Source organism: Osmerus eperlanus, chromosome 15, assembly GCF_963692335.1.
Source record: "Osmerus eperlanus chromosome 15, fOsmEpe2.1, whole genome shotgun sequence".
In the NCBI taxonomy this organism is placed as follows: domain Eukaryota; kingdom Metazoa; phylum Chordata; class Actinopteri; order Osmeriformes; family Osmeridae; genus Osmerus; species Osmerus eperlanus.
Window position 1 is genome coordinate 5,481,552 of NC_085032.1, and position 14,644 is coordinate 5,496,195.

At 41.6% G+C, this 14,644-nt stretch overlaps 2 protein-coding genes across 4 annotated transcripts; both read left to right on the forward strand.

Moving 5' to 3' along the window:
• The first annotated feature begins 365 nt into the window (after nucleotides 1-365).
• On the forward strand, nucleotides 366-6,109 carry zgc:163022 (putative ferric-chelate reductase 1). Of its 3 annotated transcripts, none has more exons than XM_062479537.1 (16): nucleotides 366-438; nucleotides 737-1,035; nucleotides 1,153-1,283; nucleotides 1,756-1,853; nucleotides 1,997-2,120; nucleotides 2,243-2,440; nucleotides 3,365-3,466; nucleotides 3,717-3,858; nucleotides 4,114-4,224; nucleotides 4,455-4,570; nucleotides 4,704-4,790; nucleotides 5,031-5,122; nucleotides 5,275-5,333; nucleotides 5,424-5,561; nucleotides 5,642-5,667; nucleotides 5,756-6,109. In XM_062479537.1, exons 2-16 carry the CDS (start codon nucleotides 852-854, stop codon nucleotides 5,846-5,848), a joined length of 1,701 nt encoding a protein of 566 aa, XP_062335521.1. In that variant the 5' UTR covers nucleotides 366-438; nucleotides 737-851; the 3' UTR covers nucleotides 5,849-6,109. The 3 variants fall into 3 exon arrangements, with proteins under 3 accessions (XP_062335521.1, XP_062335520.1, XP_062335519.1); XM_062479536.1 differs by lacking the exon at nucleotides 366-438 and adding an exon at nucleotides 439-483; XM_062479535.1 differs by lacking the exon at nucleotides 366-438 and having other exon boundaries at nucleotides 648-1,035.
• A 146-nt stretch (nucleotides 6,110-6,255) lies between these two features.
• On the forward strand, nucleotides 6,256-7,935 carry eif1b (eukaryotic translation initiation factor 1B). Its single transcript, XM_062480062.1, has 4 exons — nucleotides 6,256-6,467; nucleotides 7,045-7,208; nucleotides 7,414-7,515; nucleotides 7,729-7,935. The coding sequence occupies exons 1-4, from the start codon at nucleotides 6,437-6,439 to the stop codon at nucleotides 7,771-7,773; spliced, it is 342 nt and encodes a 113-aa protein (XP_062336046.1). The 5' UTR covers nucleotides 6,256-6,436; the 3' UTR covers nucleotides 7,774-7,935.
• The last annotated feature ends 6,709 nt before the right edge of the window (nucleotides 7,936-14,644 follow it).

Consider the following 14,644-nt stretch of genomic DNA (forward strand, 5'->3'; position numbering starts at 1 on the left):
TTTTTCACCTGTTGCTTTCTAGCAATGCACAGGTTGTTTTCCTAGAAAGCCATTGCTCAACATAATACCTGTTCATCTGTAATAGTAACTTCTTCAAAGGTTCATAGCACATCACACCAAATTGCTTCTCCCAGCATCCAGTATAAAAACTGCTTAGTCATTCAGACCTTATAGTGTGTTTTATGTGCCTATACGCGCTAAAACGATAATAGACCAATAGCCTAATGCATCAAATGATCAATAGACTGAAAATAAAACAACTACAGTAAATGTAATCGACAGTATATACGGTTTCATTTGTAGTAATACTAACCTCATGCCATTAATTGACACAAGGCAGGATAGTGAACCCAAATGCGGACAGGAAGAGGGGTAGTTTGCAGTAGAACAGTTTATTTGTTCACATCAAGCGATCTCGTAGTCCAGGGGCAAGCAAAGGTAGGCAACAAGGTAGCAAGGCAGAGGTACACTGGGGGCAGGCAGGTACGTGGTCGGGAGACTAAACGGGTAGAGATCAAAAACCGTCACAGGAAAAACCAGTAACGAGAAAACAGGAATACTTAGTAATAGGAATTGCTGTAAACGACTGTGAAGCACACGACGATCCGGCAAATGCCATAACAGATAACAAAGGTTAAACGAATGACGGACTAGGCTATTGGGATGTCTCCACCCAGTGTGTTTTACAATGTACAAGAACCTCGTAGTTAATACCCACCCTCCCATATTGACTCAGATCCAACACCGACTGGGGAAGTGTTTCATGGGCAGCCGCAGTTTATTTGAAGACATTTCCATAACGCGAAGGACTTCACAGCTACAGTAACGCGCCTCAGGTTACTGTATCATCGATGTTTCGACCCACTCTAATACTGGCCTGCATTGTGCAAGTCGTGCGATGCTACCCTACAGGTAGTGTTTTAAATAGTTGTTTGGATATGAGACCAGTGCACGGCGGAACTGCTCAGCAGAGTACTCCACCTTTCACTATTACCACGGACCGGACCAGCTATGAAGATGGCGTGGTCATAACAGGTGAGCCTCATCTTAATCGCAAAATTGGACTGCTGGTTGATCAGCAGGTAAACATAACGTCAGATACGCCTGAATGTTAGGCCTGTAATATGTTTACTTCATTTATTTGTTGTACAGTGAATCTCCAGGCATCTACCCAATTCAAGGGTTTCATGTTACAAGCTCGAGAGGTGGGAAGTAACAATAATGTGGGGTCCTTCAGCACAATGGGATCTGGCACTCGACTTCTCGATTGCAACGGAGTAACGGTGAGTCTATAGCGAAAAATCCCACTGCACTCATGAAAGCTGGTTTTATTTGGAAATGACGCGGTTGAATGTTCCCAAATGTCGTGTTGAGGTCATAACATAAGCCTACATCTAATTTCCATTGCTTTCAGCAAACCTTGGACTTGTTGGATTTAGCTCAGCAATTTTGGACAGTTACCCACTGTCCCAGACACTTACCCATTGGAAAAGGAACCGCCAGAAACGTATTGATTTTGTGACAACTTACTGTTTGAAATCATTCAAATAAAATAAAAAACATACTTTTTAAAATACCTCTTGGCTATCATTGTTGTATCATTGATTTTTTTACTATGTGAAGTTGCTTCCGTTTGTGATGGAAGGAACCGTTTGTTTATTAAGGAACTGATTGCTCAGACTTCAGTATAGCTACTTGTGTGATTGATCGGTAATGCAAAATAACAAACGATTACATTTTTCTTTCAATTTGCAGAATTCGGCATTGGTTCATTCGTCAGGTACACTAAAGAATGCTATCCAGGGCACGTGGAAGGCTCCAGACTCAGGGAGTGTCCAATCCATCCAGTTCAGGTGAGCGAGGACATGCAATTTCATTTGTGGAATAATATAAAGATAAAACACAGAGACTGCCATCTGTCACTCTTCTGCCTTCGAACTGTGGCACCGCCTGGAAATCTCACACCATGTCCTTTGAATCATTTCATTCCTCATAGTGCATCTTTGGTGAGAGATACCAAAACTTACTGGGTTAGCGTGAAAGGTCCACTGCTCAGAAGTACCAATGCAGTCTCAAATTCATCATCCTCATCTTCATCATCATCCTCATACTCATCATCAGTGAGTAGAGGTGGTCGTAGTATCTCAGTAGATAATACCCAGACATTGTCCTTGTTTATTTGAATCCTACACTGACTGATCTGGGATTGAGATATCAACTTTACATGTATCCTCTTCAACAGTTATCCATTTCGAGTGCTGAATGTGGCATCAGGAAGGTGTGTTTCAGCCAACCTCCCAACTGTGACCCTAACATCACAGCAAACTGCTTCTTCATGTCAGCCATGATGCCCTCGCCTAACATTACAGCCTTCCAGTTTGAGCTGGCCGGTGCGTCAACAGGATACGTTGCTATGGGCTTTTCTGATGACCAGATCATGGTAATGACCTTCAGCCTCAAATTTGATCTTTTACCATGGAGTGGGGCACCTTGAATGAATCAGAGTCAAGGACATCCGTGTTTGGCACGTCACATAAACTGCCACAGCAATACTCATAGTAAAAACATTGTAGGTACATAGAAATAGCTTTGTAATGACGTGGAATTAAGTGTTATAGGCTAGGTGGTATAGGTTATGGACAATTTAACAAAGGCACAATATGGGGGAGGGGTAAGTGGACATTGTAAAGGGGCAGTTGAAGGTTGTGTTACTAAAACAAGATCAATGTTAATATCCACTGGAAAATTCTGACAAGTAGGATCATTTTTCAGTGTGCACTTGTGTGATAAGTAGCATGCATCTAATCGTTCTCGTTATTCAAAACTAGTGTGAATCACATCAGTAAAGAAAAAAATGCTGGAAGTCATCAATTCAAACTGTTTTTTTTTCACCTGTTGCTTTCTAGCAATGCACAGGTTGTTTTCCTAGAAAGCCATTGCTCAACATAATACCTGTTCATCTGGCATATTAACTTCTTCAAAGGTTCAAAGCACATTACACAGAATTGCTTCTCCCAGCATCCAGTATAAAAAACTGCTTAGTCATTCAGACCTTAGTGACCACAGTGATTGTGAAAAATGTGCCTATACACGCTGAAATGATAACAGACTAATAGCTTAATGCATAAAATGACCAATAAACTGAAAATTACTACAGTGAATGTAATGTCATCAACAGTATATGGTTTAATTTGAATTAATACTAACTTCATGCCAATAATGTGCTGTTCATGAATTCACAGGCAATGACGGACTATTAGCGATGTCTCCACCCAGTCTGTTACAATCTCCTCCATACAAAGTGTTTCACTAGTATTAGGATGATGTCAATGACTGACAATACTCATACTCCTCCTCTATGCAGGGCAGTGATGACATCTACATCTGTGGTCTGGACAATAAAGGAGTTATCCAGTTGCAACATTTCTACTCCACAGGAAGAAAAGCCCCAGGGCCACTTCCTCTGGTACACTTCTTATTATGTCCCAGCTTGTCACGGTAGTAAGAATAACACATTACTTTGTTAACCATGTGTTTAAAACCCCTCTTATATACTATCCTCAAATGGATAAGTAACTCCAGCCTGTTATCTTTTTGTCAACACTGTACACAATACTGTGCCCTAACTCCTTTTCCTCTGTATCTTGTCATATGCTTTCAGTTCAATTCATTTAAAAGGGCCATTGTCTATCTTGACTCTTTTTTTTTTTTTTTAGGGAAATGTTTCTCAAGTCAACACCGGCATGAGTAATGGCGTCATCAGTTGTTCCTTCGCCTCCTGGAACCCAATCTCCACTCAGCGGAGTGCTGGGTCCAGCACAACGTACTACCTCATGTTTGTCTATGGAACCACCAATGGTCAGTAGAAGGTCAACAGAAACGGGAGAATGCAGACCAGTTATCGGTCCTGTTGTTTATCTTTCAATTACCTTCTGTTCTGTGGTTGCTAGGTTGTCTGTAGGTTTTTTTTTATTGCTGTTAAGTGTAAACTTGACAGTTAACTATTATGGTGGCATGACTACAGTTTCCCTTCACCATCTAATTATAATTATGTAAGAGGGTTATTATTATTTCAACAAGGTGGTAACGTTATTCCATATATTTTGTTGGCAGGTGGTCAAATCCAGATTCATTCACAGACCTTTGTTAGTGACAGGGCAATAGACATTTCCAACCCACAGCTTGTGGAACATGAAGTCTTTCCAGACATCATCAAGGCACATGGTAAGGCTGTGTTTAGAAGACAGCAAAACTGTCTCGTCTAGAAATGTACACTTGTTCACTGTGGGGATGAAATCTCGGTGTTTGGCCCACCAAGGTCCAAGACCTGGGGAATGGAACATTAGTCTTACTCTTGGGGAAAACAGGGCAACCTCAGGTGTTGACAAACCCACTTTTATACAGACAAAGCAGATCAGTTTTTAGTCATCCGTTTATGTCTTGTTTTTCCTCAGGTTGTTTGATGTTGATTTCCTGGATGACAACAGGAAGTTTAGGGATGCTCATAGCAAGGTATCTTAAAGGCCTCGCCAAAGGCACACAATACTGGGGCAAAGATGTTTGGTTTGTGGTGAGTCTCTGTCCAATATATTCAATTTTGTCCCCCCCAAACTCACAGCACAGCAACAATATTTGACATCTGAAATTCTATTTTCATTTATGCCTTCTGTACTGATCTCTGCTCATATGACTATTCTCCTCAGTCACATGTCTCTCTGATGAGCCTAAGTGTTGTCGCCACTAGTATCGCCTTCATCTTGGCATTCTCATTTGCGAAGGACTGGGCTGGGGTATGTACAGCAGGTTACCGCACTGCACTTTCTGCGTCAGTGTGGAATTATTGTACCTAAATCCTCTGTCCAGAAGACACATCCAACTAAATATTTTGGATTGCTTATTTCCTTCTTAAATATAATTCTTATGTGTAATGTCATTCTTCTAGCATTATAGTTCAGCGTTAACGATTGGGTTCTAATCTATATGCAGAATTGATTCAGATGAAAGATCATTGAACTTAGATGTGTCCGCAGGGAGCTCATCCTGTTCTCGGTTGTCTGGTTATGATCCTCGCCTTACTTCAACCAACTGCAGCAATCTTTCGCTGTGGACCACATCACCATTGGTAAGCCATTTATGATAATATAGGGTGTGTGTGTCTGTGTCTGTGTGAGAGAGCAACTCGGGTATAAAATGAAGTCGCTTTGGATAAAAGCGTCTGCTAAATGCATAAATGTAAATAAAATACATACTGATTTATTCTGTTTGTGTTCGCAGGAGATTTATTTTCAACTGGGCACATGCTATCAATGCACTGGTCATGAAAATACTGGCTGGTAAGAAACACATCATATAAGTTGTAATGTAACTACAACTAGTTGCATGTAGGCTTTACATTTTTACATGATCCTCACCTTGTCTTGCAGTGGCAGCAATATTTACTGGACTAGAGTTAATTGAAAGCTCTGAAGACAGCTGGATGCCAAAGGTTATGGGTGGTTTTGTCGGATGGGAGGCATTATTTTTCATCCTTATGGAGATCAACAGCCGGTGCAACAGAACAGGTAAGATGGGTAATGTTTACATTGTTGTTTTATGATTGAGACTGGAGCCTTTCAAACATGTTTTTTGTGCTTTCTCGTAGAAGGTGAAGATGTGGATTCTAAATCGGTAAGGTAACTCTCACTTATCAGTAGCCTGTATGAAGTACAAGTCTGTTTGTTTGTTAATTACGTGTCCATTTCATTACTCCTTACAGACAAGCATGAAAGGGCTGTTACTACTCCTGTTTTTCCTTGGAAATATTGCCTTTTTGGTGGCGCTACTTGTGGGAATTGGCATGACAGGATGAAGGTCCCAGTTTGGAAAAATTCTGAAATTATTCTGAAATTCGCAAGCATTTATGTTTTATATGGAATAAGTTATAGACCTATAGAATGATTTTGATTGAATAGGATACAAGATGATACACAAACGAAGTTAATACAATAGCCTATGTAACTTGCCATTCATTATTCCCATCAAACCACTCTCTGTAAATAGTATCACATCAATACAACATGTTGAAAGTATTTTGGGAAAATGTGTAGCAGATGTTCAATAATAAATAAATAAAAACATGAAAATAAAATTGTGTGCTTTCTGCTTTAATTGTGGTTGGGGCACTTAGCTAGGCACCGACTTCTTCCGATGCAATAGGTGGCAGCACAAAATATTTGAGTTGAGAGTTGCTTACCACACCATCGAGAAGAGAAAGCATTTGGAACTCAAAAGCCATTTTCCCAACGTCAGCGAGACAAAAAGGCGAACGTTGTGGTTGTCTTGGCTTTTGTCCTATTTCATCACTGTTTTGTAGCTAAATCGACTCGAACAGACTAATTCATACGGCATTAAAGCGCCGAGATATTTCATATCTTCAAAGTTATCGCCCTAATATCGCATGTCCTCTATCCAGAACCTCCAATCTTTTGGTAAGTTAGGTATCTAGCTAGCCTAGTGCTAGCACTAAAGGCGCTAGCACTGCAGTAACTGCCTTAGCTCGCTACGCGCTAGTCAGTGCAGGTAGCTTTTTGGTAAACAACATGTAGCCTAGTACTTGCTATCGATGCTCAGATAGCTAGCCTAGTCATTGTGAAAAATCTGCTAGTACATCCCCTTGTCATTTTGATATCATGTTTAAATTAATCTTACTCTAAATAGTTTAAAAATGGATCTTATAATGTAGCTTGCCCTTTTTCAGGCCGTTGGCAAGATAGCTAGCCTAGCTTCCTGTACTTGAACCAACAAATGGATGGAATTTGGCAGGCTACTGTACTTGCTAACGCGCTATGCCTGGTCTACGATAGTTATATTCTCAAATTAGAGCTAGTTAATCAGTGCTAGCTGTCTCATCAAAGACGGCAGCAATATTCAAACCCTGACTGTAGCAAGATAGATACATCCTAAGCTAATGTATTTTAGCAGTGCTAGAGTGCATGTCCTATTATAGGTACTAGTACCTAACGATACCGCCAGATTAAGTATTGTTTTCGTTTTTCATACACTCAGATCCCTTTGCTGATGCAACCAAGGGTGACGACCTTCTCCCTGCCGGGACTGAGGATAAAATCCACATAAGGATACAGCAACGAAACGGACGCAAGACCCTGACCACTGTACAAGGGATTGCAACAGACTACGACAAGAAGAAGCTTGTGAAAGCCTTCAAAAAGGTGACAATGCCGGCTTCTTACTGGTTTGCAGTTTTGCCAGAACTTGTACGTGATGATTAAGAAAACGTTCCTCTTTCCATCAACACTCATGCAATAATGTTGTGGTATTTCGTCACACAGACTGGTAAACCAGTTAACTTGGTGTTACCAGTGATATTAGCATATGGGTATTGTTCAATGTGTGGTCTCTGGTTGTGTTTGGCAGAAATTTGCATGCAATGGGACTGTGATTGAGCACCCTGAGTACGGTGAGGTCATCCAGCTGCAGGGAGACCAGAGGAAAAACATCTGCCAATTCCTCCTTGAAGTGAGATTCTTCAATTGTTTATATTTTTTTTCTTGTTGAGAAAAACAGCACTATGCACTAAATGTTAATATATTTGTGCTATTTTTTGCTCTACTTGTATATTGTCTTGGGTTGAGCTTGTGGATTATCGCTGCTCAAAGAAATGGTAATTGAATTGTATCTTCAGTCTTTTATCTCCAGCTCCAGTGTGTAACTGCTTTTATCCTTCCCCAGATCGGTATTGTCAGGGAGGAGCAGTTGAAAGTCCACGGATTTTAACGTGATGCTGTTGCCTCCGGACCAGGACCTCACCACCACCACCCCTGTGTAGTCGTCTATTCATTATGCTTTGACCCGTCAAGTTTAGCCACATACATGTCTGATGTAACACTCTGAGAGGCAATAAAGACACCCACCATGTCCCCGTTTTTCAAGACGAAACGCTCCAATCTCGACTCTTCTTAACTCCCGGTCTCTCTCTTTCTGGCTCTCAGATTGTACTTGACAGTGGCTTCCACTCGGATGGAAGCAGTGCTGACTGAATCCATGGCTGATACTTTGTGTGGAATTACATCTGGAGTTATTTACTCACACAAAATATATCACTCAGCAAAATACTGTGATCTGTGCTATGCAATATCTTTATATCCACTGATTTTGTTAAAACATCTTAGCCAGAGCCATACACTGCTCTGTACCTAGCCATGGTTCTTGGGTACATTTGATCATTATATCAATGCTCAGTGTTGTATTTTTGTGTCAGATTTTTCCAGGAGCTTCAGTTAACTGTTGAATTGAGTTAATCCCACACTATAAACTAATCTCATTGTTCCGGCCAGCCAAATCTCATGGAGGTTAATTTAATTCCCTAGATGTATAACTAACCTTCAAATGTGCACAAGACAGTTCATGCATGCAGCGTGATATATTGCTATGGATTTGTCTTTTTCATGGACAAAAGGAGCTATAAGTGGAACGGCAAACCTTTTCAGATGTGGGTTAGTTTGACCATCTGTTCTGTATGATACAGGTCATGAGTCATACTCTGACTGCCAGTCCAGATTTAATCCCTGGGGCATTTTGACACCTCTGTGTTAATCTGTTTAATATTTGGAATGGAGTCTGATCACATGGTTACATTCACTGCCAAGGATTGGAGGGGGCCTGGGCCTGGGAAGTGGATTTGGAGTATTAAAGCAAATTGACTAATGGGGTCTGCAGTCTTTGACATTGTGTTTACATTAGTAAAGACTCTAATGCAAAGATCACCAACATCAGATTGTTAGTTTTTTCATGCATATTAGAATATATTATAATATCCTGACCAAGGTCTTCATGTTAAAAAGTTATGAAATCCTTTTCTTTGGTGTATTTGGTCCATGGTCTTGACAGTTTTGATCAAATTGTTTGCATCAAGTTATCTTTATTAAATCCTTGTTTCAATTTGGTTACTACCTCTGATTTGTGTCTTTTTTTAGAGACTTTGATAATGGGCAGGCAATACCGATACTGCTTTAAACATGCCACGAGCTGTCTGCTCCCCCAGCTACAACTCCTTAGCTTCAGTCACACCTGATCAGTCTTGGACCTAGCAGGAGTAGGACAGACTGGGCTATTTGAGTGTAATACAGCTGTATCAGTTTATCATCTTTCAAATCAATAACAGGTTTAGAACTAAAGGAACTTAGTTGACACTTTCTAGACAGACCACTATCCCTCTTTCCATCCAACCTTTGTCTCCTTGTGGCCACCTGACTAGACCTGTAATCCAGTTAGCTGTACACGGATCTCCCTCCAGCCTCCTAAGCCCATAGAGGTCAAAATGTACACAAGCAGTAATCCCCTTACTGGTTCATGCTCCTTCCTGTGTGTTCTGCAGCTATAAAGGACAATGGGACAAGGCCCAATGAAGGCAACCTCCAAGGGACAGCACAATTGATGGTCGTCAGCAGTTTCGAGAGGTTCCAGAAAGTAACAGACGGAGGAGGGAGGGAGGTGGTGGTGCCCCAGGCTACCCACTGTCCTCCCTGTGCCACTCAATTAATCCCTGCCAAAGGGAACCAGGGAGAGACGGGCAAAGTTAATGATGGATGTTTCTCCATCCCGCAACTCAGCACAACAGGCACGTTCTAATGACAACCACATTCACGCAACATGTTTTATTCGACTTTTTAACTGCCCATGCACAGACACATTTTTAGCAAATTTTATGTCAAACTTATATTAGCCTGGCTCTGCCCTCCTACGTACCGCTCAATTTTGATTTTGCTTCTGTACTAGGTCTGGCCATGAGATAAGTAAGTCAGATGTCTCCGGTTAATTTTCTACCGGCCAATCAGCGAACAGAGGGAGTGGTTGTCGTGCGCTAGTTTGTGTTGTAGTTCCGTAATGGCGGCGGAGAAAGATGCGAGCGAAGCCATTCGGTCCGTTGTGGCAACGCTGCCGAATAACCATAAGCTAAAGCCAGAGCAAGAACAAGTTTTGTTGAGTTTTGTTGGTGGCCATGATGTTGTGGCCCTCCTCCCCACGGGGTTCGGGAACAGTTTGATTTTCCAGCTACGGCAGCTAGCTCTATTACAGTAGTGGTGAAGGAATTGGCTAAGGCGAACGCTAGCGATTGGTTATGGCAGATCAGAGTGGCTCTGGGCAGATCCAATAGTTTTAAACTTCAACAGAGTACCGCCTACAAGGAAGTCAACGCTTGTCAATGGAGCGAGGCCAGACTCTCTGTACAACTGAAATGTACGAGAGTCTGGTTAGGACCAGGCTAATATTATATAGCCTACCTATAAAAAGTATTGTTATATATAACTGACGGAATGGCCATGCATATGTATGAGTTAAGAGGTGTGGGTGTCGACCAAATGTGGAACACATCACTGGGCTCTATTGGCAGACGAATTAAGTACTTATTTGGTCGATATTGGCCACAGGCAAGACAGCTGTTGTTTATTACTTGTTTAGTTCAAAATCCTCCCAATACATTGTAGGCTACACCTCAAGACCACATTTCCTATTCAGCAATCCTGCCTCTCAGTCCAATATTTTACATTGGCAGTGGTAAAATAAAATCCATTAACAGCGTTGAGATTAATGATTTTCAACATCCTGTCATGCGGGGCCAGGTGATCGGTTCAGATCATAAACATCTGTTGCCCCTTTTCCACCGTCGTGTTTTGGGTGCTGGTTCAGAGCTGGTGCTCAATCTCGAACCAGTTCTTTCTCTTTCAACCACCTGAGAACCGGCTCCGAACCAGGAAAAGTGGTTCGCAACGGGCACCACTTCGAAGCTGGGCCAGTGTTGCTTGGAATGCCAGGTGTTGCCAAAAGTTTTGACCACAAGAGGGAGCATGACAAAATCTCAAGAAAGCAAAAGTAGGCCTACGATAGCTGCCCCGTATTTGGTTACACTTAAGCTTTGGTATATTGTCTCTGAAACCAGGCAGTGCTAGTCTTTGCTGGGAAGAAATGTGCTACCGTGGAGAGTAATTAGAAAAACCTGTTAAAATTGCAGAGCAAGTCTCATTCTTTCTCTATCCCTCACTGAGTCCTACTTTATTCATGTTGTAAAGCTATATTTACTAGCCTCTGGGGGTTTCTTTTCGAAATCTGAGGGCTTAAGCCACGTGCCATCTGTGTCTTTGATACTGTTTATTAAAGATATGCTTGAATGAGTATAGCAAAGTGTTACTCTCCCGAATGTTTTCACATTATATTTCACATACTTATGAGGTTTTATATGTTATGATGTGAACACTTATCTGAACTACAAACCCCCTGAGAACATAGGCTTCACTCAGCAGACACTATCACACTTAATAATTTATGAAAGTATCAGACTCAGGTGCGGCTGTAATTGAAGCCATTCACATCTGGTGTTGCGTAATAGTTATCAAAACAGTTTGTCAGGTAACCAAAAAAATGCTTAAAGTCTGACAGAAACCCAGTCTGTGTATTATGGATATTACATGGTTTGTTAGTTTCACTGTGTGTTATTTATGCAGGTATAAGGTTGCTGTAATCCTTACCCCGAGGCATTGTTCACAGTGCAATGAGGGGTAACTCGAGATGAACAGCGAGCTTGTGTGTAGTTTGAGGACACATAGCCTAATATGCAGGGTTCTGTTGGTGATTATTCTGATCGTCTATAGGAGGCATTTAACTTGAGATTAACTCTGCATAAATCTTCCATATGCCTGCGCCTCATCCATTAATTGTAGTCCATGTAGCGGGACAAGTATGCCAATCCCTTTTGGCCTACTTCTTAGCGTGAGAAATACAAGGTGCTGCGAGAGAGCGTGAGCAATGGTAGGAATGCGTGAGACTTGAGAGCCCTGCTAATATGTATTTCACAAACACACACATTCAAACAAACGTATCACAACACAGAGGCTGTGACATCATACATCAGCTTCTGTGAGGACTGCTGTATACCAACACGCACCAGGGTAAGCTACAACAACGACAAACCCTGGTTTACAGCTAAACTCAGAAGGTTGAGGTCAGAGAAAGAGGCCGCGTTTAGGAGTGGGGACAAAGACAGTTTCAAGGAGTCGAAGAACAGGTTTAGCAAGGCGGTGAGGGAGGCTAAACGACTGTACTCAGAGAGACTAAAACACCAATTCTCTGCAAACGACTCTGCTTCTGTCTGGAGAGGGCTCAGGCAGATTACCAACTACAAGCCCAGAGCCCCCCACTCCACTAACGACTCCCGCCTGGTGATGAAGAAAGTGTTTTGTCCGTCTCTTCATAAACGGAGTGACTAAGTTCAGTTGAGTTCTGGATTTTAATAAGTATTATCAATCTGCAGATTGGGAGAGAAAACCAGACCTCTGACAATAAATGAACACACAACACCAGGCTTAGGTCTCAATCATGTCTCTCTCAGCTCTGAAAGCCGGAGGACCATCTTTTATAGGGCACAGGAATGTAAACATAGATAGTGACAGTCAGGCAGTAATGACGTTACAACAGTCTCAGAGGAAGAGATTCACAGCTCCCAACACATGACCACTCAGACTAGAGAGATCATAGTTGGCGCTCTCCTTGTAGTCATGACCAAGGACGTTTACCCAGTAATTTCTCCTGATCACGAACATCTATTAACCCTGACACATAGACACCATCTACTCTTACTAATAGCAAGCTTACATGAGAACATACTAACTAGTATCCAATGACTAGTTATATTGATTAGTGAATAATGTAAGCACACCGGAAATCGCAATTTCTTCCACAGTCCCCCCTTTTGACGTTTAACGTCAACACAACAACCATTCATCAACTGTTTATCTGGGGCCTGCTGTAGTGCCTTACATTTCACAAGTTTCATACCATTTAAAAACCTTAACAATCAAACAATACAGTATCTGTAACTACTCAGCACAGCATACATGATTATAGGATTTGAAGAAATATTAGGTAGTACCCAATCACAGGTGAAAAGGTACAAAGTCATTGAAGTGAATAGCTTTTTGCTTAGTTTATCAATAGTTCTAGAAACATAGGCATATTTCTCTGCTGGACATACCCACTGGTCATGCTCTCGTGAGCTCAACACATCAGGGTATAGGTCAAACACTGTTCATTAAATTCAGAGTATTTCAAACAGTATAAAAAGTAATAAAGTAACCATCTTTAATTATTGTTAACTGATCTGTGGTCAAGGACAGATCTATTCACATTGCATACAGCATTGTATATCAGTTGGAAAATAGAAGGAGGCAAATGGCCATCTTTATTACATTGGCAAAATAGTCACTTGGTACTTGAGATTACATATCAGACATTTCAGTCATTCCCAGGGCAATAAAGTTATCATCAGTCTTGCTTGCTTTTGTCTGTGGCTTGATTTGGGCTACCATAATCTTACTGGCAGCCTTACAAAAACCTACTGCACAGCACTGTACACAGCAGGCAGTACACATCTTCCAAGCGCACAATATGTATGTGCACAATCAGCACAACAACGATTAACATGCCCAATCCAGTGATTCCTATTTGAATGATAGTCGAAAAAGAAACCCCGAACAGAGGAGGTCAGTCAGCACAATTCCTAGCTTCAGGTTCCCCCAAAGCTGACATTATGTTTTAATGTAAGCAGCCATACTTGTGATATTAGCAGATTCATCGTGGATAAAAGTACAACAGTCATGACCTATCACAGCACAGCTACCTCCCTGAGCTGACAACAGATAATCCAGTGCCATACGGTTCTGGAGCACTACCTGCCTCATGGCCTTCATCTCAGACGCAACTGCAGTTAAGGCGTTGGCTGTCTCATTACCAATGGACTCCAACCCTACTGCTAAGCTCCTAATATCTCTAAAGGCAGTGATAACACCATACACAGGGAGAATGGCAACTGAAAACGTGAAAAGTGACTGAGTACTATTGAATCCACGTGATGTGATCCCAGCTTCTTAGCATCTGCATTAATAATACTTCTCTTGTGGCGGTGCCACCAATGTTTGGGAAAGGGGTGCAGGGGCAACCCATCTACAGGTCTGAGGGCTCCTACAATAAACCCAAGGTAACACGTTCCTGACCAGACGGCCGGCAGGAAATAATAAGCACTCTTAACACATACCCACATGGTGCCATTGTTAGCTGCACGACGAGACCAAAATGGTGAAGCCCTTATACTTACAGGTCCATCTGCAACAGGCAAATCATGCAACAGGCTGTTAGCATACATACCACAGTGTGGTTACATGTATTTTTACCAAATACCTTCCCATAATTATTTAAACATTTAATCAACCATATACTACATCTTCTGTAGTATGCTAAAAGTGTAGGAATAGCATAGTCAGCAACATCAGGAATTTATGTCACCTGCCCAAATGGTATACAGGACAAGTAACATTGAACTCAGATACAATTGAACTTACAAATCATCCAGTAGAGTGTGAGCATACATAGAAACCGTATCCTTGCATGTATTTTTTTCACTCTCACTGTACCACTATGCCATACACAAAACAATGCAGGTGGGGCATATTCAAGAGATGACTGACTTGTTCGACAGAACAGTCACATTTGTTACATCCAACCCTACACAAGGCCACTTCTTGACCTTACACATATCAGCCATTGACAGAGGGACAGATATCCCTGGATAACCTCCAGAATGCTTGGGACTCTAACC

Coding starts and splice junctions, on each gene's coding strand:
- zgc:163022 (XM_062479537.1), top strand. CDS start 852: ATGTTTCGACCCACTCTAATACTGGCCTGCATTGTGCAAGTCGTGCGA. Junction 3,467..3,716: donor CCCCAGGGCCACTTCCTCTG/GTACACTTCTTA, acceptor TTTTTTTTTTAG/GGAAATGTTTCTCAAGTCAA. Junction 5,562..5,641: donor CAGCCGGTGCAACAGAACAG/GTAAGATGGGTA, acceptor GCTTTCTCGTAG/AAGGTGAAGATGTGGATTCT.
- eif1b (XM_062480062.1), top strand. CDS start 6,437: ATGTCCTCTATCCAGAACCTCCAATCTTTTG. Junction 7,209..7,413: donor TTGTGAAAGCCTTCAAAAAG/GTGACAATGCCG, acceptor TGTGTTTGGCAG/AAATTTGCATGCAATGGGAC. Junction 7,516..7,728: donor TCTGCCAATTCCTCCTTGAA/GTGAGATTCTTC, acceptor ATCCTTCCCCAG/ATCGGTATTGTCAGGGAGGA.